Source organism: Desmodus rotundus, chromosome 13 (assembly GCF_022682495.2).
Source record: "Desmodus rotundus isolate HL8 chromosome 13, HLdesRot8A.1, whole genome shotgun sequence".
Lineage (NCBI taxonomy): Eukaryota > Metazoa > Chordata > Mammalia > Chiroptera > Phyllostomidae > Desmodus > Desmodus rotundus.
The window spans coordinates 9142999-9170758 of record NC_071399.1 but is presented as its reverse complement, the minus strand read 5'-3'; the positions used below and the strand labels follow the sequence as shown (position 1 = coordinate 9170758).

General features: G+C 43.0%; 2 protein-coding genes across 14 annotated transcripts in view; one reads left to right on the top strand and one right to left on the bottom strand.

The window, feature by feature from the left end:
• Positions 1 to 27760, bottom strand: part of TLR3 (toll like receptor 3) — a 402871-nt gene that overhangs the window by 267845 nt on the left and 107266 nt on the right. For 2 of the 3 annotated variants that reach the window (XM_053916625.1, XM_053916629.1), the window contains exon 2: positions 3182 to 3273. The gene's annotated coding sequence lies outside the window, so the exon portion shown is untranslated. Of the gene's footprint in view, positions 1 to 3181; positions 4820 to 27760 lie in introns of those variants that run through there. The other variant, XM_053916626.1, reaches the window with a different exon arrangement.
• The window catches only part of SORBS2 (sorbin and SH3 domain containing 2), a 180588-nt gene that overhangs the window by 117300 nt on the left and 35528 nt on the right, over positions 1 to 27760 (top strand). For 5 of the 11 annotated variants that reach the window (XM_071220200.1, XM_053916619.2, XM_045197171.3 and 2 more), the window contains 10 exons: positions 149 to 321; positions 4826 to 4892; positions 5550 to 5594; positions 8115 to 8304; positions 9795 to 9909; positions 16684 to 16842; positions 17550 to 17633; positions 19277 to 19333; positions 23880 to 23929; positions 26426 to 26613. In XM_071220200.1, the coding sequence (XP_071076301.1) occupies positions 149 to 321; positions 4826 to 4892; positions 5550 to 5594; positions 8115 to 8304; positions 9795 to 9909; positions 16684 to 16842; positions 17550 to 17633; positions 19277 to 19333; positions 23880 to 23929; positions 26426 to 26613 (1128 nt within the window). The other 6 variants (XM_071220201.1, XM_053916622.2, XM_045197177.3 and 3 more) reach the window with 6 other exon arrangements.

Below are 27760 nucleotides of genomic sequence, written 5' to 3'. Positions count from 1 at the left end.
GTGTCCACATCCATGTTAACCATGAGCGGCCGAAGTGTAAGGTCGGTGTGTTAAGAGAGAGATGGAAACACAGACTATGGCGCATTTGGTGTAACGGTGCACGAGGCTCCGATCGCCCGGGCATCACGAACATTCTGTGTCCCCGCAGACTCCACAGAGGCATACCCCCAGCACGCGCAATCTCTGGACGGCACCCTGGGCGGCGCCATTCCGCTGTACCGGTCCTCGGAGGAAGAGAAGAGGGTGACCGTCATCAAGGCGCCGCATTACCCAGGCATCGGGCCGGTGGATGAATCTGGAATCCCCACAGCGATTAGAACGGTAGGAGACGCCCGCGTGCGCCCCGCGCCCCCGCTCTCCTCGACGTAACGTGTGGCAGAGACAGAGGGCTGTCGATGGGAGAGCATCACACAATCTGTTTTTCCACCTTAATTAAAAACCATGACAATTGTGACTTTGTGAAACGACACAAGTATGTTCTGTTTTACCTTTTACCAAAGCGTGCTAGGGCAATAGAGAGAAAAGACAAGGACAGAGGAAATGGGAGTTCCGGGGCTGCGTCGGACTCCCACGGGCGTTGCAAATAACCCAGGGATTTTTGCTTGGAATGGACCCAGGAGATGAGAGGCTGTGAATGGGGAGCCCGGAGGCGAGGGGAGTGGAGTGAAGGGAGTTAAAGTCATGGACAGAAAATGCTGAAGAGTAACACGCAGCTGAGTGTCCGTCTTCGGCTGTGCCTGCTGAGGGCTCTCGGGGATGCTAAGCGAAAGTGTGCAGACGTTTTTTCTAGTCTTTAAACTCTGCCAAAGCCTTGCTCAGAGTGTCGGGGCAGCCCCTTCTGGCAACGCTCGGCAGCTGCAGAGGCAGCTATTGAGAGCTCGGGCAGGCAGCTGCTGGCTGAGCAGTCCACTCGAAGACCAGGTCTGCGCCAGCGGCAACAAGGAGGCCTTGGGAGCCAGGATGAGAGCAGCTGCACCTTTGCAGGTGATGTTGGGGGGCGGCTGGGGAAGGGAGCTCAGGCGGCCTACACTTATCCACAAGTCCCTCGTACCTGGCTGGGATGTTGCCAAGGGCTGCTTCCCCGGAAGGCAAACCTGGGGGGCTACAAACGATAGTGGATGGAGGGAAAGAGTGGGAAAGAGACCAGGAAAAAAGCAGTGGTCCGACTGACGAAACACTCAAGCTGCCCTGAGGGCCAAGTGTGGGCTTTTTTGTTTGGGTTTTTTTTGTTTTGTTTTTTGGAGTTTGCATGTATTATATGGGGGATTACGTGTTCTGTATACAGAGAGAAGAGTTAAAAATTAACTATTTCAGGCTTCTATATGACAATTGGAAGCCAAAAAGAAAACCTGTATAGCTGTTCCTGTGGGTTTCATATGCATTAGATTCTAAGAACAATGATTGCGCCTAATTGTAAAGTCCCAAGAATCTGTGTTGGAACTGATGACTGTCATATTTAAGGGACAAAAAGGTTCAGGGCTCATGACTAACATTCTTAACCTCATGATGACCACATGTTTCTGGTGATGGTGTTTGGTTGTTTGTTTCCCTTGGAAGATTTCTGACGAAAATGGTTACATTGAATTTTATTTTCCCTAATAACGTGTCAGACAGGTATGGTGTCGGGTATGGTGTCCCTGGTTTTGTTTAATTGATCCTTGAAGTACAATATACACACAAATTGGGGGCTCCCTGATTCCATATGGTTACAGATTCCATCTGAAAAAATTTTATCTGAGACCTCTGGGTATGTTCCTAACTCAACAGATGAAACGTAAAAGTGACAAAGCTGGTCCTTAATTTTTTAATTCACAAGACATAATTTTCTTAAGTAGCAAGGCCTTATTTGTTAGTTTTTAAAATGAAAAAAACTGAGATGTCGTAGATAGTGAAAATCAAGGAATATTGAAGTTTTATATTGTTTATCTACTGCCAAATCAAAAGCATATTTAGACATGCATAAGTAAACACTTAATGCTAGTTTCCCTTCGATAAAATAGAAAATAAAACACAATTTTTATGCACAGCTGTGCTTCCACTTGGACTTGGAAAACTTGACAAAGAAGGCATAGGTCTGTGAAGACTCATTCACACTTCCTATTGTTTAGCCTTGCTGAGTGCGTCCCCAAGTATAGCTGTGTTTATAAAAGTCGAGTCAGGCCATCTCTGAGCCACCGCAGGCCAAGAATCTCCTGGGCTGGTTTTCTTTCTCACCCCGTAGAAAGTAAGGATTATCAGACTCAGATGGCTCCTGTGGACTTTCTACCGAGTTACACACCAAAAGCAGTCCTGTCTCAGTGGACTGTGTTACACTCTCATTCCAGACAACCAGCATATACCGAGGAAACGCAATTTTGTCAAGTAACCCAGAAACTCTAGAAAGCCAAGAGTCAACAAATGTACCTTTGAGTTATTTGAATGAAGGGAACCAGCTCCCTGCACTGCCCTCTCTCACGTGACCTGGGCCGTCTGCCTTAGCCTTTCACTGCCATTCTGAACGACAACAACAAAAATCACTAGGGTCCAGATCCCACGAGATTGTCTAATTACAGCCAGCTAGTTAGGTGAAACACAAGACTCTTTTCTTCCAGTTCGAACACAACACGGTTTGAGTCTTTTCAAGAGCTGGGAAGGAGCAAAAAATAGAATAGAATAACTGTGTACTGGGATATAGAAAAGATGTGCACTTCCCCTTTTTGGGAATCACTGCATGAAAATCGCTGTGGAGTTCTGATGTTCTGTGAACTGTAGGAATATAAAAACCCGGGTATGTTCAGCCAAGGTCATAGAAAACAACTGACTAGTGGATTCCTGGTAGTTCACATCTGTGCGAGATAATTGCTGAAGGGCACGTACAAAAGTAAACACCTTCAGATTTGAGTAGACTTCTGTTTACTTAATCCCAGTATTAGCCATAACAGTCTCCACATGGGCACGTATAAAAGGAACTCTAAATGCGCAGAGGACTCCTTTTAGAACAGGACACAGAGTTTTTGTAACCCTTTTACCAGTTGCATGTTCCCCTTTGCCAACTGACGGGGCGTTTCTGGCATCTCTGTGCTCACCATATAAAGCGAGCACATGGCAGGGCTGAGATCCTGCCCGATACGTGCCCTCCAGCAAAGGAAGGAAAAACGCCTGTCTGACAGGACACATTGCCATATACAGGGATGTGACTTACTCATTAGGCGTCCTCGTTGCCTTTGGTTGTGTCCAGGCATGGTGGGAAAACGTTTCTGCTCCAGGCTGTGTCTTATTTTCTGTCACTGAACACTGTAAAGGAAATAAAGCTTAATGAAAGAGAAATCAGTCTTTTCTGAAAATAAATGTCCCTTAAAGATACTTGATCAGCAAATAATAGCCAGACTCCTGTGTTACTACTGCACCCTGTCCCACCATTTGACTATAAGGTCAGTCAACAATCCCTTCAATTTTTTCGTTTATTCTAGAAAGAGCCTAGAATAAATGAAGAGGTGATTCGCAACAAAGTAGCCCTTAATGTTAATCTATATTTGTGGTCATTACCAGAATCATAGATTCCTAGACCCCAAAGTAGTGAGATATAGCACAAAACCCTCAATGTCCAGGTGAAAAATGCAATGACCACATTCCTGAGAGAAAAATTAGGATAGAAAATGGCAATCAAAGCTCAACCTAACAAATACAAGAATATTTTTGCGGCAGTCCTAACAGAATATTTTGTATCCAGAGAATTTTCTCAGAAACTCTGGTATATTTAGTTACTATACACAAAATAGTTGAGCTTCTTGCCCTCACAGCTCTGGAAATGTTGAGATAAAGATCTTGTCAAGAAAAATCTTCAATTATGATCATAAAGATGTCTGTCTACTCTCACAGGTACACAACATGGTAGAAGACTTCCAACCAATAACCTGGATTCATTCATTATTTTTATTCCATAAATATTTGATGTTCCCTATTGGCCATTTCTTATACTGTAGGCATTGTCCTAGACCTTTTTGTGTACATCAACTCATTCAGTTTCCATAACAACTCCATGATGTGGAATTGTTACCTGACATGAGGTAGAAAAGGTTACCTAACTTAGCCAAGTTCACATTGCTAGGAAACAGTAATGAAGGGAGCCGAGATTTGAATCTAGGTTGATCTGACGTTAACTTTGTCTTCCCACTACAGCCCACGGTTTCTATCATGTCAAAGCCTGAGCTGCATTTGCAGAAGCTTCTACTCTCAAGGAATTTCCAATTTAGCAAAGCAAATGGTGTATGCGTTTTATTACCAGGTTGAACATTTTTTGAAACAATATCTACATTTTTAGTTTTGCTCTCAGACTCTGGGTTGTATCACCACTTTGCTGTTTTAGTAACTTAGACTAGAAAACACCAATTTTTTATTTCTCTGAGTCTAAGTTGACCTAAACCCAGTTTGAGTCAAAAATAATGTCCTAAACAGAACACTCACTAAAAACTTTTTTAGGGAGAATAATAATTATCAACCAAAAGATGGGAAGCACACTATTATAAAACTATAACTTTTATTCAGTGATGTTTATATAAATATGTTTGTGTAAATATAACTAACTAGTGCTGGGCAAACTATGATTTGGATAAAATAAAGTCAGAGCATATAGAATGTTCCAATTCAGCCTCAACAAAAAAAGGGGGTAATGTAGTTATGCTCTGCATGCATAACCGGACAGACGACTGGCATTGCCGTCATGAAACAGACTTTTTATCATAGGACAGAAATTTGCTATTTAAAAAGGTGAAATACGGAAAGATAAGCATTAAGGAACAGCGTCTGTTTGGAAGCAGTTCGGTAACCGTGACACTCTCTCTCACAGACAGTTGACAGACCGAAGGACTGGTACAAGACGATGTTCAAACAGATCCACATGGTGCACAAGCCGGGTGCGTATGTCGCTGCGTTCTGATCGGGTGTCTGTGGGTTGAAGCACGCGGATGTATCCTCCCCTTCTGTATAGTGCAGCGTCACCCAAAATGCCAAGACCCTAGCAAACGGCCTGGCTCCCACTTCTTCTTTTGAACACCCCTCCTCGTGTCACTCCTCAAATCACAGACCCCTGTGCTCCTTCCTCACCCCTGGTCTGCCAAGAAGCCCCTTACAAGGGGACCTTGAAGACCTGCCAGGTGCTCTGGTCTCTTCGCTTCACCCTTCCTTTCCCGCAGTCCGAGCCAGCACTGCACGTTGCTACTTAGACACTCAGTACTCCTCTGCCCGCCGCGTCTGCTCCTCATCCAGAGAGCGAGCACAGGTCGGTCTCACAGAGTTGACAGAGACAGTTAAAGCACTTGCTAAAGGGAAGTCATGACCCAGAAGAGAAGGCTTCCTGGGGAAGGGAGGTACAGGGACTGACCTGGGACGCTGTGAAGAGGGCCACAGTGCAAACACGGCACAGACAAGTCAGGTCAAATTGCAAATGCCCCGGAACAGAACAATACGTAGGTTTCCTAACAAATTTCTGTTGTGTCTTGGAAGTTCTGCTGTCTTCTTACGATATGGTGACGGAATCTGTATCACCATGATATTTATGTTTCGTTTTCTAGATGATGACACAGACATGTATAATACTCCTTATACCTATAACGCAGGTAGGACGGGTTTCCTTGCTCACAATGCATACCTCATGCCCTGCCATGCTCGGAAGAACTTCACCATCACCTTCTCACCCCTCTGAGTGCATGGCTTCAGTTTCCACGAGGAGGAGGACGCTTTTCCCCTCCCCTCTTTCCTCAGAGCATGCATAACAAAAGGATTGATCTTCTCTCATGGAAATGAGAACTAATACGCTTTTATCTCATTCGTTCGCACTGTCGGTTTATTCTCAGCTTCAAGAATCTTTAACCCAAGTGTGAAGGCCAGCCTGAAAGAACAGACTGTACGGGGTACAAAATGAGATAAAGATCTCCTTTTATCAGCGGAGAGAGTGATTACCATTGCGTAAGATCTTTCAGATACACTCCACAAGACAAGTCCAGCACAGTATTCTGTGACCTTGTCCGTGCTTTTGCTCCAGAATGCAACCATTCATGGAAGGAGTTTTGAAAATCCCACTTTGCAGGCCACTGTTCTGACTCAGAGTTGCCAGCAGTCATAATGGACCAACTTCAGTTCCGGGCATTTCTACTTGTATCAGAGTGTCTTGGTATCTTGGGAAGTGGTTGCAGGCTAAAGTGAGGGAATCCCTTAAAAATGTTTCTCGTCATCACTTACTCCTAAATGTCACATCAGGGGATCCCGCGCAGGGCTCCTGCCCCTGCTCAGCCTCAGGCTCCAGACCGCCACGTGGTGTCTGCTTTTTCTTTCTCTGGAGCAGGCTCGGTGGGTCGGTCTCCCGTGCCCTTACACAGTGGCAGCCTCAGCTAGAGTCCCCTTTCCAGCATGGCTCAGAACTGCTCGAGGGTCTCCCCTTTTGGACACCTGAAGGCCAGCACACAGGCCCTTGACCTCTTAGAGATTCTGCTGCTGGTCTCCAAAGACAAATAGAGGGGAAGCAAACAAAACAGGGTAATAACAACAAAAACGAACAGAACAAGCTTAAAAGTGACTAGACCTCTGTTTTTCTGCCTCCAATATTCCACATGATAGCGGGGGCCCCACTAAGATGTTTCCTCAACTTTTATCCCTGGCCACAGATGCTCCAAACTCAGCTTGTTAAGAACAAAATTCAACTGAGTAAATTTTACAGATCTTTTTGGCTTGGGTCAATGATTCATGACTCGGGCAGCATCCCACCTGGCAGATGGAGAGGAGCCCCGAGGAGCCGCAGACAATGAAAGACTTTACAGGCAGAAGGGGGCGGGACACGGAAGCTCTACTAGGTGAAAAGGCGGATTGGTTACTGAGGTGACTCTCCCTTAGGGGACAACAGGGGCCTGTTGGGCAGATGACCTAACTAGTGCTGGCCTGGTGATTCCTGATGGACTGGTTGAAGATTTCGTTTCCGGGGGAGGTCTAAACCGGAATTAAGTCTGGTTTGGTGACGTGCGCTTTGCTTCAGCAACTCCATCCGGGGCGGTGGCCCTGCTTTTACCAGGCCCAACAGCTGAAGCCGGCCTGCAGAGTTCAGGCAAACCAGTAAGCATAGACATCATGTCTCTCTCTCTATCATGGCAATTGGCCTGGGACTTCAGGAGAAGAAGATAAGCAAAAACAGACAGCTCAAAAACTGAGGTTGCAGGAAATTCAGAATGTTTGTCATTGTTTTTAATATCGATGCTTTGTATCCACTCGTAATTAGTAAATCAAATACTTATATATAACCTCGCAGAGCTCCTTAGAGAGAGTTTTACCATTTAATCGGGAGGCAAAGCATCTACAACCTGTCTCCGCTCTTTCTACTAACCCTTCCTCCCACTGTTGTACGCCTTGCACCTTCTGCCTCTTGTTCGTTTCTATGCCATCTCTGCTACCCTCCCCAGGGCTCACTCTAGTGCCTTAGGTTCCATAGTACGTGGCCAATCCACTGTCTTCCAAAGTCCTTCAGTCCTTAATGGATATTTTCTCCATTTGGCCTTTCTCATGTTGCCAACTATTTTCAGTCGTAGTTGTATTTGTGTCTCATTTTCCACATGCGCTATAAGCTTATTAAGGGTTCTGTTTCCTAAAGCCTTGCACAGCACACATATAACTTGCTCAATATTTTGTTTGTTTTGCAATTAACCTGTCCATTGTCATATGTAAATCAGAGCTTTTAAAGTAACAGAAGATATCTGGAAATGATTCTGTTAAGTATTTTTAATCTCCCTCTGAAATCTTAACTATGTCATTAGTTTATGTTATCCAGGAAAAAACTTGCTGAATAACTGTAAGTTATTCCTAGTACTAGTCTGAATTACTACTAATTCTAAAATAATTGACAAAGATTTACTGTAATCAATGCTTGTGTACAGAATACAGTAATAACAAATTAATATATTAATAAAGATCAATAAATTAATGATATTAATATATTAATAAAGATCATACTGCCCAATGCATGCATTGTGAATGCTTATTGATTATTAATTTTGGCAAAATCATTGGATATTTTATGGGTTACAAATAATTTAATGCCCTTTTAAAATGTCTTTCGCTCCTGTTTTGTTCTGTTGTGTCATGTTTCACGATAGGCCTGTACAACTCGCCCTACAGCGCTCAGTCACATCCGGCTGCGAAGACCCAGACCTACAGGCCCCTCTCCAAAAGCCACTCGGACAACGGCACCGACGTCCTGAAGGACGCTGCTGCCCCTGCCCCACCCCCCCATGTTCCTCCTCCGGTCCCACCGCTTCGACCAAGAGATCGGTCTTCAACAGAAAAGTAAGTGATTTCCCCCCAAAGCGGCCTACACTTAGATCAGCATAACGAAGGAGACACATGGTCTTCAATAGAAGAATTGGTGGAGACACTATAAGTGTAATCTTATTAGTCATTACACATACCATGTATTGAGATTATAGTAAACCCTACAGCAATCTTGGTTCATAGGACTGCAGTGACCTAAGTTAGCCCTGATGTAACATGGGCACAATCCCTGCTTTTTAATCAATAACTGTGTCCAAGAAGACAAATAAATAGAAATAATTGACATACTCCCTTTGGTATAGCAGGTCAGAGATTATGCAGTTAATTTTCAGTTTCCTCCGGTTTGAAGTGCTAGGCCTATTAATAATTTCAAATTTCCCTCTATACACAAAACTACCTTTTTGAAAGCAGGAAGGTTATTCATAAGTTATAAATAAGGCATTAGTGAATGTGTCTACCTGTGACTCATTTCCACCAGTGTTTAGAGATGATAGTAATTTTCATTTTCTCACTGAAATATTTTTGTAGAAACTGTTCTCACAAAAATAAACACACTTTTATTATGCCACTTAAAAATTATGATGACTAACAATGCTACTTATAGGTAACCTTTATTGAGAGTTTGCTATGAGCCAAGCACGGTCTGGACATTACTCATCAATATACTAGAAAGCCAGTCCTTGGCCCTAATTCTTTGGTTGCCTAAGGCACCTCTATTTCTAACTCACCATGCGGTCAAATTCCACCCCATTCCATGGGTCAGATTTGCCCCCATCTGTAGTCAGAAAATCCTTCTTTCTCAAAAGTGACCCCCCTCAGGAAGCCTTCTTTAGCCCCAAAAAGCTATCTTAAAAGCTTTGTTTTTGAAGTCCTTCCATGACCACCTCTTGGAGGACATTAGTTCAGGAGAAAGTGGGTGCCAAGGTCTCCTATGACTCTGGTTCTTCAAAAGCAGCACCAATGGAGGATCGCCCATCCCCACAGCTTGCTCCTGCAGACAGAGGGTAACCCAAGTGGTAGTTTGGTACTTTTCACACACTGTGATACCATGTGCGAGATAAACAAGATCAAACATGGCATGTGCACAACTCCTTGTCACTTTGAATCAAGGATGCCAGGTCAGAGCGATGGGGTGAACTCACGTAACTTCGTGGAGCATAACCACCACTTCCCCTAAACACAGACATGCATAGCTGCCTCTACACGGGACCCAAGGGTTTACTAGCAGTTCACAGGCTTTATACCCACAAGTCCCCTTGTGAGTGTTGGAGCCAAAGGAGGAAAATCATTCTATGAAAAAAAAAAAAGAGGAAAACATAATATGGAATAAAAGAAATGACTTTCATCAATTCTCTTATGTATTTTGGACAGATCAGCTTTTTAACCTGTGAGGCTTTTTTTGGTTTAATCTATACTAAAATTAACTTTGAAAACAGCAAGTAGTTATACGCAACTGTTTAAACATAGAGAATTCTTTTCGTGAATAATTCGTTGGTTATTTCCAGACACGACTGGGACCCTCCAGACAGAAAAGTCGACACAAGAAAATTTCGCTCCGAGCCAAGAAGTATTTTTGAATACGAACCCGGGAAGTCGTCAATTCTGCAGCACGAAAGACCAGTAAGCACTTGTCACTAAACAGAATGCCAGTTCTCTAGGCTTCCTGGGCTCTCGCATAAACCCGAATGTCATATCGCTGAGCAGTTTTTGTCACAAAGGTGACTCATTCATTTGGCATTATCTAGAAGTCATGTTTATTTGGGATCGTGATTTGTGCATCTGGTTTCAGAGTTGAAGACGCAGTCTCTCTAATCTGTACTGTCCTTACAGACCAAATATAGGACTCATGTACGTGGAACTATTAGCCATGTCTAATCAGAGCCCTGAGTTGAGTTTTTAAAAATAAGGAACGGCACTCGAAACGGCAACACTGAATTGCTTGTCTATATCGCTAATGAGAAAAGCAGTTCGTTAACCTCTTTGCTGCAGTGGGGCCCAGGCGGTTCCAGCCCTTCCTTTTCATATAGGTTTATTAATATTTCTCTGGTTTCAGGGGAAGTTTTCCAAAGGTCTTTTTTATAACAAGTTGTTTTAATTGATTCTTATTAAATCTCTCTCAGGTTACCAAGCCTCAAGCTTCCTGATTGGTTGTCAATCTAATGGATCCCGAGTCTAATTAACTTTGCAGTAGTGTACAATTATTTAATTGTGTGCAAACAAAAAGATATATGGGCTGGAAAGTAACCATGTGCTTCCCCAGCGTGCGATTTAACACATAGGTTCCTCCTCGGCCCTCTTTGTTTTTAGGTCTCCAGCCTTCCTCCCTGGGCCCTTTGTGCTCCTTGGTCAGGGGCCTTAGGATGTCCTCAAAACTGTAATTCCTCTGCCTCTCTGTCAAAATCTGCTTCCAGAGAAACACCTGATCTCATTTGCATCTGCGGTCTGCCTTGCCTTAAAAAGAATTTTACTGAACAGGAAGGAGTTTTCTTGGTTAGCTCCTTTAAGAGCACCCAGGAAACTGAGCTATCGTCCATAATGCAAGACCAGCCCTGAACTTTGACTGGAAACCCTGGCCACACCACACCCAGTGTGAGCGCCCTTGATTTCATTTTTGAAACCCTGTATTTATGGTTATGTTCTTGAGAAACATGTTCAAAAACCTTATAATCACATAATTCATATGTGGTATGTATCTAAGCCTTTTTTTGCCTTTCTTCAAATAACTCCGTTAGAGTAACAGAAAAACTGGGGGGAAAGGCTGATTCCCCCACTGATTCGCTGGCTCCACTGCAAACTTATTTACTAGATGTGATCGGACATCATGATCTCTAGGATGAGAACTGAGTGAATCACGATGTCACTATTCCACGAAACTGAAAACAGCAACATGATTATGCAAAAGAATGAGTCTCATATTTAAATGTAAATACCAAAACTTTAATGAACATTCTAACAATTTACGATGCTCTTAGGATAATGAATGTTGAAATTATATTGATAGCTGTGATAGATGTGGCGTCAGGAAACAGGTCTGGTTTTAGAAGCTTTCCCATCAGGATATTTATACTGTTTACTCATTCAACAAAGTTGTTGAGCACCACCTGTGTGCCCGACATTGTATTAGTTGCTAGGGACACAGCAGTGAACAAGATACAGTCTCCACCCTGAGGAACTTCGAGTCTATCATTTCATGGATGTGCAGGGCAGACCTGCACTTCTGGAAACAGGCCATCTGCTATCTGGTGAAAACAGCAGACCCAAAGAATCTTCCTTTGCCCCCTGAACAGCTCATTCATGGGCTGCATCATCTGTCATTGTGACCGAAATTCCCACATTGCTCATATCTGTGGGTTCAAGCTTTGAAGTTCCTACTTCCAAAATAGCAACGACAATAATAATGGAAGTAACAATAGCTGTAGATCTTTATTGAGCACTTACTACGTGCCTCACCCTGTAATCAGTCATTTATGCCTTATCTCATGTAGTGAACCGTCAACCTGTGAAGTAGACATGTGGCACTCCCATTTGACAGGCAAGGCGATGGAAGCAGACAGTCAGTAACTTTGCCCAGGGTCACTTTGCTGGTGGGAGTTGGGGCCAGGCACGCACCCAGGCTGACTCGTGCCTGATGCTCTTAATCACGACTATACCACTGCGTCACCAGGATTAGGAGACACACTTAGCTAGTGGTCATTGTCACCTCCACTTCATTACTCGATTATTTTGCAGTATGACTTAGTTTCTTAGTTTCTTAGTTTTCTAATTCATAATAAATTAGTGTACTTGATTGGTTTAACCAGGAGCCTGGGCCCTGAATAGCTAAGACCCAAGACCAGTATGCTCAACTGTTCTGAGAAGAGTAAGCTCTGGAGCGTGGGTTTAGCTGGAGAACCAGGTGTGGCTGAGCCTCTGCAGCCACGGGAAGGGACCTCAGTGCGTGGAAGGGAATGGGGATGGCTATCTTGTGAAGAAAGGGGAAGAACCCAAACCTGTATCCCTCCTAAGGGATAGTTCTGCCGAGGGCCAGTCTTACGCAGAGTGATCAGAGCTAGCCCTCTGTGTCATTATGGCAGGACCATTATTATACAGGACTGGACTATCATCCTTGTGTTGTTGTTGCTGTCAACCCCGACGTCATTCTGATGGCCTTTTACATCAGAAAAAGGAAGGAGGGGGAGGGTGGGCCGAGCTGCAACTGCAGGGCGGCGTTGCATCCTCTGGCTGTGTACCGACGCAGTTCACACGAGCGTCTGGAGCTCACGAGGCCCAGAGTGCGAACAGCAGCTTTGCTGAGGGAGGGTGATGTGGTAGCAACATGGGTGGCAAGGATTTCAAGGTGCTCTAAAGGCACTCCCATGCCATTTTATTCCCAGGTGGTGGGGGAGCGGTCTTCTGCTCTTTTCATATTTCACTTCAGGTAAATTATAAACCGCTCGGTAGTTCTCTGTTGTCCTTCTCAATTCTTAGATGACTCCATCATCTGCCCGGTGCTCCCAAATGTCATCTGGGAGCCTCTTCTCTCCCAACGGTCTCAAAGCCCTGCCCCCCAGGGTAATGTGGCCAGCACCCCTCTGAGCGGGTCCTCAGCTGCACTGCCACCCCTGGTCGCATGACGGGCGACTGATTCATCTCCCTAATTCTCCAACCTTTATCATGTCCGCTGCTCGAAACTTTCTTCTGCCTCTCAAGTACCTTTACAGCAAAATCAAAACCCCTCATCTAATCTACAGAAAACCTTGTGGTTTGGCCCCCATGGACCTCTCCAACCTCGTGTCTCTTCCTGCCTCCCTCCCTCGTAGAGCTCTGCCCCAGCTCCGCTGAGAGCTATCAATTCCATCTCCACCAGACCTTTGCACAGGCCACGCCCTCTACCACGGAGGAGCTCTCCACCTGTCGCTCTCTTCTCACCAACCCCCACACACCCTGACTCCTCAACTACAGGTGTAGAGCGCCCCCTGCTGTCATTGCACTGAATTGTAATGTCCTCCTGTCTGTGTCCCTCACCAGACTTTAAGCTCCCTGAAGGCAGGGACCATGTCTGGTGCCCCAGCTGTATCCCCAGCACCTAGCACGTTGCCTGGCACATGGTAGGTGTTAGGCAAATACTCCTTGAATTAAATAAGGGAATGAATGAATATAGGTTGTACCCTTGCCGTGAGTGGGTAAAGTTGGTGAGACCGACTCCCTGTCCAGTTGCTTATATGTGAAGTCTCCATCAAAACACACACAAGAGAGTCGATGCACTGCTTTAAATAATTATAGTTCACTAATCCCATGAGTCTCTGGGGACAGGGTATAGCGGGGGCACCGCTGTGTCAATAAAAGTCCTTCCCCAGACTGGCCAGAAGCATCCCTTTCTTCCTTAGAAATACCTGGAATATGCATTTATATTCCTTAACATGAAAGTAAAAGTGAATGCGATTTTTTAAAGTGCACAGATATGCATTTGACTGTAAGTTTAGAAATGTCGATTAAATGGGCCTAAGGTTTGATCTCAGAAAGTGCTCTGCCATCACCAGGCATCTGCCCTGACCTGACTTAAACCACAGCTGAGTCCGGGAGGCAATCACACAAACTCTCTTACGGGGAGTACCTCCACAGAAACTCTTCCCCATCTGGACTGGATATGTTTATAGGTGAGCCACATTCAACTAAACTAGATGTAAATAAAACATTTATGTAAGACCTCTCCATGCTTGATAAAAGTGGAAATGATATGAAGATGTTACAACTAAAGCAGAAAGGCATAATCGTTGAAAACACTGTGTAGCACTGAAATGCAATTAAACCCTCAGTGAACTAAAGCTTCTTTATCAATGAAGATACTCGTTCAAAGCTTAAACTCTAAAAATGTTGGAGGTTTCATCTGATGGTTTAAACCATAAAGAATTACCTGACTAACAACATGTATAGTGTTTTTTGTGGAAACACAATAAGTACAAAACATAGTAGCCAACTCCATTAAAGCTTAAAAATCTAACGAGCATAAAATTTAAAGAACCAAATTATGCTGACACTTCTTGTTTGAGCAATGAGCACACTGGGAACAGTGGAATCTTTATAACCTGAAAAAGCAACTAGATGCTTTTAAACCAGAGAAAATATAAAATCTTTAAGAACTTCTCACCCCAGGTTGCCTTGACATAAGAATCATGTGTGCTTCCTTAAGCACTTCCTCCTGCAGCGATGATGCAACTTTTGTTTTAAGCACAGGTTTGCTAGATGTTTCAAAATGGGAAAAGTGCAAACTAGTAAGTTTAGAAAGATATGCAACAGTATCTCTGCTCTGGTGTTGCCTTTTATGAGCAAATAAATAGAGCAAATAGAGCTTCCTAGGTGAGTTTGAGTGTGGATATTCATGTCAAACAACTCAAAGGAATTTTCAAGTTACAGGTGGAAAGTGTTGGTTTAGAGAAACTATGGGTGTTGGCTGACCGGCTGCTTGTGCATCACTGACCAGTGAGGCCTCCCTGGACCTCAGCAGGGGTCCAGGTTGCTCCGTAGCACAGTTAACTGTCACCTGCCTAACGGGATGCAGTAGGTCAGCCGGGCAAAGAGAACACTCCTGTCCTGCCGCTGACCGTTTCTTTACCATAAAGGCTCTTCTTATGGGCGTGCCTTCCGTTACATTCCGAAGTTCTAGAGAGTTACCAGTTATCGTTTCAGGTGTTTGCTTTATTTCCTATTGGCGTGGAATCTGGATAGCTGGTCATTGCAACTATAAACTGAATTTTTAATCTATAAAATCATAATTCACAGAAGATTACTATTGGTAGAGTGCAGGGTGATAGGTATTCTGCCGCCCCCATTCTATATTGTATAGAAATATATTTCTATCAGGATTTAGTATACCCATCTTTATGTAGTTGCTTAAGGTGGAAGTCAAAGCAAAGTTGTAACCACAGGTAAATACATATATTTGTTTAGTAAATGTGCTGCCCTCTGCTGTCCAATGTTTTTAAAATAAATTTGTTTCCTCTAAGAGAAACTTGTCTCCCTTCAGCAAAACAAAAACTGTGCTTGAAAGCAGAGATCATAAAATCAAAAATTAATCATGGTTTTCAAGTATATTACGTTACAAACAATGAGACTTGAAAATCCTAAAGTCTAGTTTTTCTGTGGAAGAATTACTAGGCCTCTGTAGACAGAACAGAATTTGCTGAAAAAGTCTCATTAGTGTCATTTGCCCTGCAAATCAGCTCCAGCGGCTCTAGTCCGTGAAACACTTACATGCTGCGGCTACAGTTTAACTGTGTGTGTTTCTCACGGAGCTCCACCAGCCCAGACTCTGTGACTGTTATTCAGACTACTGTGCAAACACCCAGTCACATCACGCCGTGATCACTTACGTCCCATCCTAAACGTTTCCCAGGGTCACTAAACAGCTTTTATCACATGTCGGGTCACTTATACTCTGTCATTATTTTGCTCTGACATCTCAACTTTTCTGTCACTGTCTATAGCTACCATTATAATTTCATATTATAAAATATTGAAATAAAAAGCACATCTCTAAAAATACTTTGGAGATAATTGATTAATAAATACAGACAATATATTATTAACAAAACTTTGGGGGAAATCAGTAAAACACTTTGACAAGCTAATTTCAAAATAATGGTTTTCTTTCTAATATGGACTATCTCAAAGCACCCAATATTACGCAGACTGTGCCCCCTCCTGGCCAGGGGGAACGGCTTTCAGGGAACTGAAGGCCTTTTCCTCTGACTTCAAATGCTACTGTCCAGCTGCACCATGGTTGACTAGTGCCAGGTAATGATTATCAGAGAAGTAACCTTTATGTAGGACTTTCAGCATCCATTTTCAATAGAAAATTAACAGCCCAAACTTATCCGGTCAGGCGTGAAGTATTGGAAATACTAAGTAAGGCTGGGTAAAGTGAATGCGACTGTTCTTTCTCTCACTACAGTAATTATGTATTTTTTCAAACTGTTTATGTTAATACTCTGAGTTTTTCTATCTTACATACACTGTTCAGAAACCACTGAAGGGGAGCAGGTCAGTTGTAAACGTTGCCTTTTCCTCTAGAGTGCCAGCCAAACCAGGGCAGGGTTTTCTCCCTCACCCTCTCCCCGACCCTAAGCTGCCACAGGGCTGTGAAAACACAACCCACCCCACCCAAATCCATTTCTGTAGCTGCGAGGTGACAGGAAGAAGGTGATATTTGGGGTCTCTCCTAAAACATGATCCTTTTTCACTGTCTGGGAGACCCCTTGTCTTCCCATCCTTTCCATGGTTGTGACCACCCCAAGCGACACCCCCACACCACCCCCCGGGAACCCTCGTGTCCCGCCTAGGGCTGCTGCTGCGTCTCCTCCACTCATCAAGAACCTCCATATCATGAGTCAGCTTCTCCTCCCCTCTTTCTTACAGCCCCCCCTCCCAACAACTCCGACACCTGTTCCAAGGGACCCCGGCCGGAAGCCTAGTTCTATGTCACCACACGGAGAAGCCGCTGGTAGCCCCTCCCCTCCGCCCAGGAGTGGGCTCCCCACACCAGGCCCGAGCACCCCGGCTCTCTCTCCCATCTGGGTGAGCTCCTTCCTTCTCCCCCACCCCTAACACCTGTCTGTTGGGAAGATCAGGTGTGGTCCTTGTTCTCCGGAAGCAGAGGGACCCTCAGAGGCTGACTACTCCCCTCCACCTGCCTCACGGCCCCTCTTCTTCCCCACCCAGACCCCCCCATGGTTCTTCATGCCAGGGAACCCCTAACAGCCCCCCAGCACCCTTCACTCTGCCCCCCACCCTGTGTCTCTCCCCACCTCCCCCTTCTCCTGCCTCCCTGACTCTCCACCTGCCCGCCTGCCCCTGAGTGAGCTGTCTGCACACCACTGCAGACTCACGTGCTGGGACTGGTGAGGGCCCGCGCGGGGCAGCGACCACCCAGAAGGGCTCTGTGGGGACCAAGTGCAGCCTGTTTTACACTCTGGTGGGCTGTCGGCGCCCCTTCTCGCTGTCACAGACCGTTCCGCGCGGTTACTGCCTCAAGCTAAGGAGAAAGAGCAGAAATGATGGAGATAAACAGGGGCCTAAGAGATGCCCTCGAAGCTCATCTGTATTCCTAATTTTGCTCGATTTACTCTGCTCCCAGGGCTCTCAGCGCCCGGCGCCCGAGGCTGCGGGATGAGAGGGGTGCCTGCGGGCGTGTGCGTGCGCGTGTCTCGTCCCCGCAGGGCGCCTCCCTCCCTCCTCTCAGTGTGCCTTTTCCTCCCCTTTTCCTTCCCATCTGCTCCATCCAGCCTGACCGCATACGTCCAGATGACATAGATTTAGAAAATGAGCCCTGGTATAAATTCTTTTCAGAACTGGAGTTTGGACGCCCGGTAAGTGAGGCTAGACTCTTACTCTAAGAAAATTAGGAGAATGCTGTTTGACTTACAAAACACATCATCACCAGAACAGACAGGCGTCGAGCAGGTACTTAGGATACAGAAGTTTGGAACAGCTTAGCCCACAGTCGCTTCCGTAGGAAATGGACACTCACTATATTGTTTCTCTTTACCACACATTCATGCACTAGGATTACGGTATGTCTGTGCAAATTCAGAATGGCAGATTTATAGGTTTGTGTTTGTTTACAGTCCCTTTTGGTCTAGTTCACTCAGCAGAGCCCTGTCACATTTGTAACAGCAATAATTACTGTTACTACAGCTCCCGACTGCTGAAGACGCCCTAAGCACCTGGAGACTGCTGGGTCTGTGGCCAGAGAGCCCTCACCATGCCTCTCTTAATGAGATGAAACCAGAGACCCGAGGGGTCAGAGGTTAAGCACAGTCCCATCAAACAGACAGACACAAAACCTCTGGGCAATTTCCACTATAACACACTGCCAGAATATTCCCACTATAAAACACCTTGTTTAAAACACCTTAGGGATATAAGGGAAGGGGGAAAAAATAAGGAAACTTTGTGGGCCTTGATTTCTAGTTGCTACTGCAAGTCACCAAACCGCCACCGAAGGCGGGCCATATGAGAATCACTCAGTCGGTTTGGCATAAAGAGTCAACCCAGGCCTCAAACAACAATTTCCTCTATCGACTCAGGTTTTATTGGGGAACTCTACCCACCAACAGCAGTGCGTCTGCGGAGTGTCAGTTACATATTTTTTTTATATTTTACTGGTGTTTCTGAATTTTGAACTCTCAAAGGACATGCTGATTATTATTACACTGCACAGAATTTTATTAAAGATCAGCGAGTACAGTCATTCCTTTGCCATGTCATAGACTGATTTATACGCTCATATACTAAACCGCATTTTCTCCACTGGGTGGTTGTAGTAGTCCCTTCTGTCCATTGAAATGCAAAGGAGACTTGGTTAGGTTCATTATCTTAGTGAACTGGACCAAAAGTGACTGTAAATGAATATAAACCAAAGAATTTTTCCTAGACTTTCTATGCCTGATAGGAAGAATATTTTCTCCCATTTTTTTCTAATTTGCACCCAAGTCGTCACAAAAATATATTTTATTTCAGAGAAAACACATTCCTTAACTTTGTTTTATATGTATTGCTATTGTTGATTAGACAGCTTACAGGGCCTCTACCAATTTCTATTCTGAGCCTAAATCACCAACATCTTTCTATAATCATTTCCAGCCACACATGGAGACTCACCAGCATGCTATCCGCTTGTCTGCCTGCTCCTCTAATCTCTTTAATAAAGCTGCATCCTCTGTGGCTCGAGACTAGGAGTGCTAGTTTGATTGGATGAAACGAATTGATAAACACACTAACCAAAGCACCCAGAACTTTGCCCAGCGCTTGAGAGTACTTGCGGACCTAGCACTCTTCCTCCTAGGCCACCCCCGTCGTGCTCCCTTCGCGTCACTGTGTGTGTGTACCTGATGCTGTCACCACTCGGTTTCTAACCGTTGTCACCTTTTCCACATGTCCATTCCTTGCTGCCATTGACTCTCCTCCATTCCATCTCTGCACTCTGCTTCTGTGGTGCCCCGACACCCAGCCTCCTAAAAAGGCTCTGGACTATGTGCAAGATCACTCTTCCGGTGTTTCCAATGAGGTAAAAGCAAATTATTCTTTTTTTTTCCAGATTTCTCTCTTAGGACCTGTTACTGTGATGCTGAACATCTGTGTTTGACAGTTCACTATAGTGTCCCAGTTATTTTTGAAAATCTGCCTTTGCATCATTGTGTCATAACCAGTATCATTCCTTGGACATTAATCGTACCAGAGGCATTGGCTCTTTCTGAAATGTGGGTGAAGAAGCATTTTGACCATAACTGAGCCGAGTGATTCAGTACAGTCCTGGAATCCAGGAGTGTGATCATCAAAAGTCAAGAGTAGGGGTCTTAGGGCGCCCATGAACCACCTGTTTTGATTAGACTAAAACATCCCTGGGAGGCTTCTCAGAGCCATTTTAGCATCATGCATGGAGGGGGGGGCAGAATGGCCCTTTAGATTCTTAGATAATCAGATATTTATACCCCACATATTCCTAAAATGTATTTTAATTCTTTCATTTTCTTAAATGTAATTTGTGCATTTTAGCATCAGATAAGATCAAGATTAGGGCTGAGATGTGTACCTGAAGCTAATACAAAGTAATATTAAATGTAAACTGCAATTGAAAAAAAAATTTTAAGCTAAAAAAAAAATAGGGCCGACAAATAACTGGCACACATACCACAACCTTCCAGTTCCACACCCTTCACAGACATTACTAATCCTTCTCCACGCTGTAGCTCAGGCAGCCACTGTAATCGATCTCACTGGCATAGGACATGAAATGCATTTGCCACCTTTATTTAGAAATGCTCACGACAATCTGCTAGGTAAAAAAAAAAATTATGCAGAGCAATGTAAAACTGTATTTGAATTGGTCAAAGAGAGTACGAAAAAAGGCAGAAATAATCCAGAGGCAAAGGTTTTTATCCTGCTCTTAGCAAAGAAAAATAAAATATTTTGGAAAGCAGACTTAGGACTCATCAATAACAACAAGTAAAAGTGACAGTTTTGCTAAACATCAGCTCTATAAAAGCCTTCTGTGGGAATTCTTAGGAACAGCTAGGATGAGGTGAATAAACCGGTGAACAGTAGTTTCTCTGTGGTTCTAAGTAACTACAAAAACACTTAATAAATATTTTATTTTCATTGAAAAGTCTTAACTCATTTAAGTATGCGCAACTAGGGAAAAAAATACAGCTAGTAGGGTGTCTATGCTGCAGGAAGTACTACTGACACATGCTGGTGAAAACTGGAATTGCAAGCACAGTTTCCAGGAAATAGCCAACTTGCTACAGATTCAATATGCAATTCCAAATTCCTTCCCCTGAGATATGTATCAGAGTGTATGTTAAACAGAAGTTAGCAAAATATTTAGGTATTCAATTAAAAGTAAACTAGAGTAATTGGGAACATTCTGAGTTAGTGAATTCAGTCATTTCTAAACATGTATTTTTTGTAGATGGGCATGTAAAGAAAATCAAACACAACAAGCAATTCTATTTTTATGCTTTCTTCACATCTGAAGAAAGGGCATCATTTCAACATTTGAATAGCCCAGAAATTTACTTTGGAATTCAGTTTGGTCAGATAATTCTTTCATATTCTGGTTAGATATTTCTAAGTTGTTTTTAAGGCCATTGATTCATCGAGAACTGAAATAGAATTTAGAGATCACCATATCCAATGCCCTTATTTTTTCAGTCAAGAAAAGTAGAGCTCCATTATTTTAGGAAGTAATGTCCAAAACCACATGGTAAGATGGTGGCAAATTAAAAATAAAACAGGTCTCTTAACCTTCACTTCAGGGCTATTTCCTGTATACCGCACTTCTTAGTGCTTCCAAGAGATATACATTTAGTGCTCAAATGTTTTAGAGACAAGTTATGTACTTAATACTATTCCTTACTGACTATTGATTTCTGTTAAATGCCTGGGCTAACAATAGTGGAAATTCAGTTCTGTGCACTCTGTATGGTGATGGTAGCGGCAACAGAAGTCACATAAAAAAGCACTTTGCTGATGGTTAAACTGGTTTGCGGGGAATTAAGAGGGACGTTGTAGGATTCTGATAGCATATTAACTGTGGTATTAATTCCACATCATGGCTTTTCAGAGTGTAAAAAGTACTGTGATAAGGTACTGTATTCTGTAAAAACTGTAATTGATTAGACATTACCCTAGCTGCCCTCAAGTACCTAGTATCAAGTGCCTGGAATATACCAAGAACAAATGTTCCAATCCATACATATAGCTGAGAAACTGGAATTAATGAAGCACAGGTAAGGAATTCTAAGGAAAGTGTAATCACATGATTACTAGCTGCCCACACTTTATTGAAATGACCTTTGATTGGGTCATTTTAAATGGTAAAATAGTGGTGATATGCTATTACCTCTACTCAGAAGATCATAATAGGTAAAATAGATTACCTCTTTTCTGGAGACAGTTCCCATTTCAGGATGAGTACCATTCCTACAATCACCATACAAGGTTTTCTCTTAGTCCTCTATGTAGACTTTTTACTATTTTCTTAGAATTTAATACTGAATCTTTTCTTTTGAATATACATAAAAATCACACAACCCATTTCAGTTTATTTTGGGTTGTGGAAACCAACACAAGGAGGAATTACTGTAGGTTCTTAGCCTAACTCTAAGATAACAGGAAGTATAGAGCCTTTACTTACTATACGATGTTTTAATTCATATTACTATATCATTTAGGCTCATCCCCAGTGGGAAATTCAGACTCTCTGATCACTCTAGGGATGTTCTAAGAGTGCTCTGAAATTGACACTTTGGGATGATCAGCTGTGGTTGGCGTTGGCTGACCCAGGACAGGGGTGACCCATGCAGATGGAATGTTCCGGGGCTCTGCAGTATTACTCTTCCGCAAACACGTACAATTAATATTTCTAAACTGAAGTGTAAGCATCTGGTTTTGTTTATTTACTTGTTTGCCTTCCTTCTTATTTAGTACTTATTCTTCCACCTTTCCTGTGTCTGATTCATAGTTCAATGAGTTAAAACAATCTTGCAAACGTATCAGATCAGCAGGCCAAAGGTTTTCTAATTTTATATTTGTTGAAAACCGAAAAATCTAAGTACTTTTTAGGAACTCAAATTTTTAGAATATGCTTTTTCTGTCTGACATGGGGGAAATATTCTCTTACAGAGGATGTCTTTTTTTTCTGGGCAAGATTCTATTCTCATTGAATAAGATGGAATTAAATGAAAATATAAGTGAATAGAAGCAATTTTAGAGTTTGTATAAAGGGGATTGCCAGACTGATCTACATAAATAATCTCAAAATTATATGCTAACATTTTAGCTGGTTAATTGATGCTATTTACAAATAGAAACTAAAGTTACAGAAATAGCTCTTAAAGTGTGGTTCAATTTTCACTAGCACTCTGGTAAAATATTTCTTGTGGTAAGAACTTAAGATAAACTGTGTCAAATTCTGCCTTTCTGGCTGACACTTAGACGTTCATATGGAAGAACATTTTCAAACTAGATTTTCTTCATCAGACCAATAAACATTTGTGATGAAATATTAATCACTAAATATGACCAAAGCCAAGACTATCTGGTATACATTTTCATATATGTTCTAGACATCAGCGTCACCTCCAACATTGTAGAGTTCAATATTGATCCTCTCTTGCCTTTTAGGTATTTTGGCAATTATTCCAGTAGATGGCAATGCGAAGTGAAACATGCTTATGGAACACTTTTGCTTAATATCTGTTTCATTGTACTGTTCAGAATGAAGGAGAATGAAAATGCTGTGTATAATAAGCATTTGGAATTATTTACCAATTTGTATTTTCTATTTTTCTTTGTTCCTACAACCATGGACAACTGAGAGTTGGTTTTCTAATGAAAATGTTAAAGCTCGACTTTTTTTTATGAAGAGGCTGTAGGTTGGTTCATTAAATCATTTATTTTAAACTAACCCAGAACTTAACTATTTGAAAGATATAATCTGTACCTGACTTAAGTACCAGCAGTTTACTTTAATTTCAAACCCAATGCTGTGGGTTTTATTCAAATGTAACATCTATGTTGACTGATGAAAGGTGTTTCAAGTCCTGCTGACATGTTAGGTTTTAAAGATAATACCTGGCAACATGACAAAAATCTGTAAAGCAGGTTTATATTTTAAAATGATTGAGTGACTACCAGTTTAAAAAAATATCATACTCTGGTTTCTCTTCAGATCATATAAATCTTTCGCCCTAAAAAAATATATCAAACCATTCCTTTATGTAGGAAGTTTATATTTAGAGTCAGTTTCCTTCACGGAGGAGTGGTTATTGACTTCTCTTGTTTCCCCAGGCAATGCTGAGGTTGTCAGTAATTTGGGTAAAACTGACAGATACGGTGTGGTCCTTCAGAGGGAGACTAGATAGGAGGCAAGGAGAAGTCAGGTTGGCATGAATTCTTTGGGGGAAGACACTTTTTATGATCATAACAAATGGTATTTTTAATCTCAATTTTTACAATATTCTTTTTAGCATACCTAATTTAATATTCATGGACAAAAGAACTGTTGCCAGGGTGAGAATTTTCACGATACTATTACTCTGTCTCCACAGGCCTCCTTGTATCAATCCTCTATAGACAGAAGCCTGGAGAGACCCAGTAGGTAAGAATGTTGCTACACTGCGCAGCTAGAATGTTGTAGACTAGTAATGTAGTAATGAGGGATACAGATCATGCCTTTATCTCAGCACCATACTTCACCAGGTTGTTTCCTTCTGTTTCTGCATCATTTTATATGGTCCCATTCAAGGATTCATAAAAGTCAAGCGAAATAACGTTAGACTGCTTTACAGACTGAGACATCCTTCCCTTCCCTGTCTCCTCCGTAACCAGTTTTTCTTTAAGTGGGGATTATCAACAGTTAATTTTTAATATTGTTATGATACATATAATACACTTGAAAATTTTTATAAATGATGTTCTACACATATTTGTTCATTATACTCTGACCACACAAATCAGAATTGCAGCTACTACCAATAAATGAGGATTTACTCTATACCAGGCATTCTAAGTACATAAACATATTTAATCCTTAAGACACCACTCTGAGTTAAGTACCATCACCTCCATTTGACCTCTGAGTAAGCTGGTACTTGGGCTCCACAACTTACTGAGTTTACACAGTTGACAAGGAGCAGAGACAAGGCAGACTCGAACCAAAATAGCTGGTAACCAATCACCGGTCTTGCCTTACAAGTCTGCCGAGGTAAGTTCTGTCAGTGGGCTGTTAATACTATACTTTAAAACATTACAGAAACGCAGACACAGCTCAGTGGCAATACTGAATAATTCAAAACATCAACAACACATACCCATATTTACGTAACTTTAATTTTCCCTTCTATAGATTTCTTTTGACATAAGTAGAAAACTTGGCAAATTGAGTTCATGCGTGCCCTCCAACATCATTAATGTCCCTAAGAAAGGACCTCCTCCAACCCCACCTTGTGTATCTTTTTCCGTCTGTATGTGCACCTGAAAGGTTTGAATTTCTGGGTTCTAATCTAACCTGAGGGTGGCTATAAAGACACACAGACCGTCCCGTGACAGAATGATGACAGCAAGACAGGTGTAGGAGGAGAGGGGGCATCCTCTTTCGAAGAGTGCAGCCAAATGTAGAGCTCAGGCCCCGCCTCCACACTTGGGACAGGGTGTGTTCCCCTTGCTCCTGTATGGAACGGGGCACCACTGTGGGGGACCGAAGACACTGATGTCAGCAACACAAATAGCATGCGCTGGCGTTTGCTGCTGCTGTGGATGCCACGTTGTCTAAGGTTCGACAGACAGTGTGCTGTGTGATGGGTACCCCCCTTCACTAGTGTCTTATGTGACACTATGCTCAGACACAGAACCATGATAAAAATGTCCTGCCATTAAGACTGTTGACACCACTTAATACAAGTGGGCGAAAGGACTCTTCAATAGTTTGCTGCCCAAATCGTTGGTCGCCATTATTCAAACAGGAAAATCCTGGAGTTCCAGTGTAAGGTTTTTAAAGCTAAGATTATTAGGAAGAGCCCTGGGGAAGCCCTGGGGTAAGAAATTTGCCTCTCCCACTGTCTTCCTCTGTTCCAAGCCTTTCCTCCACCTCGGCATCCCTCCTCCGGCCGCATTCGCGCTGTGAGAACTCTTCCTTAGGGAGACAGATACGTGGCACAGGGCACAGGACCAAATGGTCCGTTGTAACACTTTATACTCATTGGGAATTTTTACTTTAAAAGATGATTATAAACTCATATCCGCACACAAACGTGCATGTGAATGTTTGCAGAATTGCCAAAACTTTGAAGCAGTGAAGATGTCCTTCAGTGGCTGAATGGGTAAACTCTGATACATCCACATAATGGAATGGAATGTTACACAACAATAAAAAGAAATGTGCTATCAGCCAAAAAAAAAAAAAAAAAAGAAGATGGAGAAATCTTAAAGGCACATTGCTAAATGAACGAGGCCAATCTGAAAAGGCTACATACCGTAGGTTGCAACTATGTGGCATTCCGAAAAAGGCAAAACTGTGGAGACAGTGAGAAGGTCGGTGGTTGCCAGGAGTTCGGGGGAGAGAGGCATGAAGAGGTAGAGCACCTGGTGACGGGGGGCGGGGGGGGGGGGGCACACATTATGGCAATGACACTATTCTATAGGGTACAGTAGTGATGGACACGTGTCATTCCACATTTGCCAAAACTCGCAGAACATTCACCAGTAAACATGAACCCCATGTAAACCTGGGCTTTAATTACATGTAATAACAACGTATCAGTATAGTTCATCAGTATCACAAATGCCCCACACAAATACAGGATGTCGATAATAGGGGAAGCTGTGTGCAAAGGAGTATGTGGAACTCTCTATATTTTCCAATCACCTTTTCAGTCACCTAAAACTGCTCTAAAAGAATAAAGTCTATGAAAAAAATTTTTAAAGAGATGATTATAAAGAAATAGTGTTTACTATCAAGGAGTGAATGCTTAAAAATGCAGTTTGAGGGATGGGAAATAAGAGTTATAACCCTGTTACTAGCATGTTCCACCGGTGCTTCTGGTTCACGTTGACCTTGTCCAGCACCAACCACACTGAAGCTGATTCCTTCTTTCAGTTCTGCAAGCCTGGCCAGCGACTTCAGGAAAAGGAGGAAGAGCGAGCCTGCTGTGGGGCCGCCGCGGGGCCTGGGGGACCCGAGGGCGAGCAGGACCAGCCCGGTGCGGGCAGACCTCCCAGGACCCAGTGCCACCCTGACACAGCCTTTCATTAGCTCTTCCCCTTCCTCCCCAGCCAGAGCAAAAGGTAAACAGCAATGGACTGGAGTGTCAACAAGTTGCTAGTTTAAGTTTTAACCTAGAGTGCTGTGTGAGAGTGGATTCAGTGATAACTATGCAGAGATACTTAGCATTTAAACATAGTTTTGGAGCAATAGCTTTCTTCCTACACAGAGAGGAACTCAGGTTGGTGAGCCCCTGGAATAGCAACAAGGATTCTATCATCTGTTGATACTATTTTTCTTCTAAATTTATCATTTGAGGCTTTGTGAGGGAACAAATTCAAAGTATCAAATAACTTACTGTCAGGCTATTAAAAGATTACATTTACAAACATTTACATATTGTCAAATTTTTCTCATGTTATACAACTAGCAAAATCAATCAAATTTCTAGTATAGGAATTAGAAGTAGCAACAGAGAACATGGTTGCCTAACACATAAACTGTTTTTTTTAATTATTTAATTCTAGATAAAATCTGTGTAGCCCGTGAAGTCATTTCCTGAATCCTCTGCTGTATAATGTGGTCAAAAGTCATATATATAGTAGAATATCCATGTTCTGCATGTAACACATGGCTCAATCCATGACAGTAGTAAGAACTTACTGGGTTTTAGCCATAATTATAAAATTTAGATATCGCCAAGCCTTTTTCCCATGACCTGTCTCCCCGGGAAATTCAAAGCAAGTCACTCCTTCAAGTCCCTGAATCCCACTGAGTGCGTTACTGCTGCTGTAACAGCCATATTGCTAAGATGCAGACTGAGGGCTGAACCAGCGTCGCTGGGCACCTGGGTCCAGACCAGAAGTGGGGCTCCACAGTCTCCTCAGTCTCCTGGGGTTGCAACAGAACAGAGAAGGAATCTGAAGCGGGTGAAGAAAGCAAACTTTACCAGCAGTTTCCATGAACTAGCACAGATTCAGCTACATGTATCAAATGTGGGCACTAGAAGTGTTGCCACATGGTAGTTCAAGGTGAGGTAGCCGGTTTGTGTGCAAAAGACAGGCTGGTTTTGATGCTTCGAGTCTGGATAAGCGGAAGACACTAGCTCTCGTCCACACCCCAGGAGAGCTGTGATTACTGTTTCATGATACCTTTCCTCCAGTTAAAATTACCTTTATCAGATCCTACTAATTTATGCAAATAAATATCTTAAGGTAACCCACAGGTGAT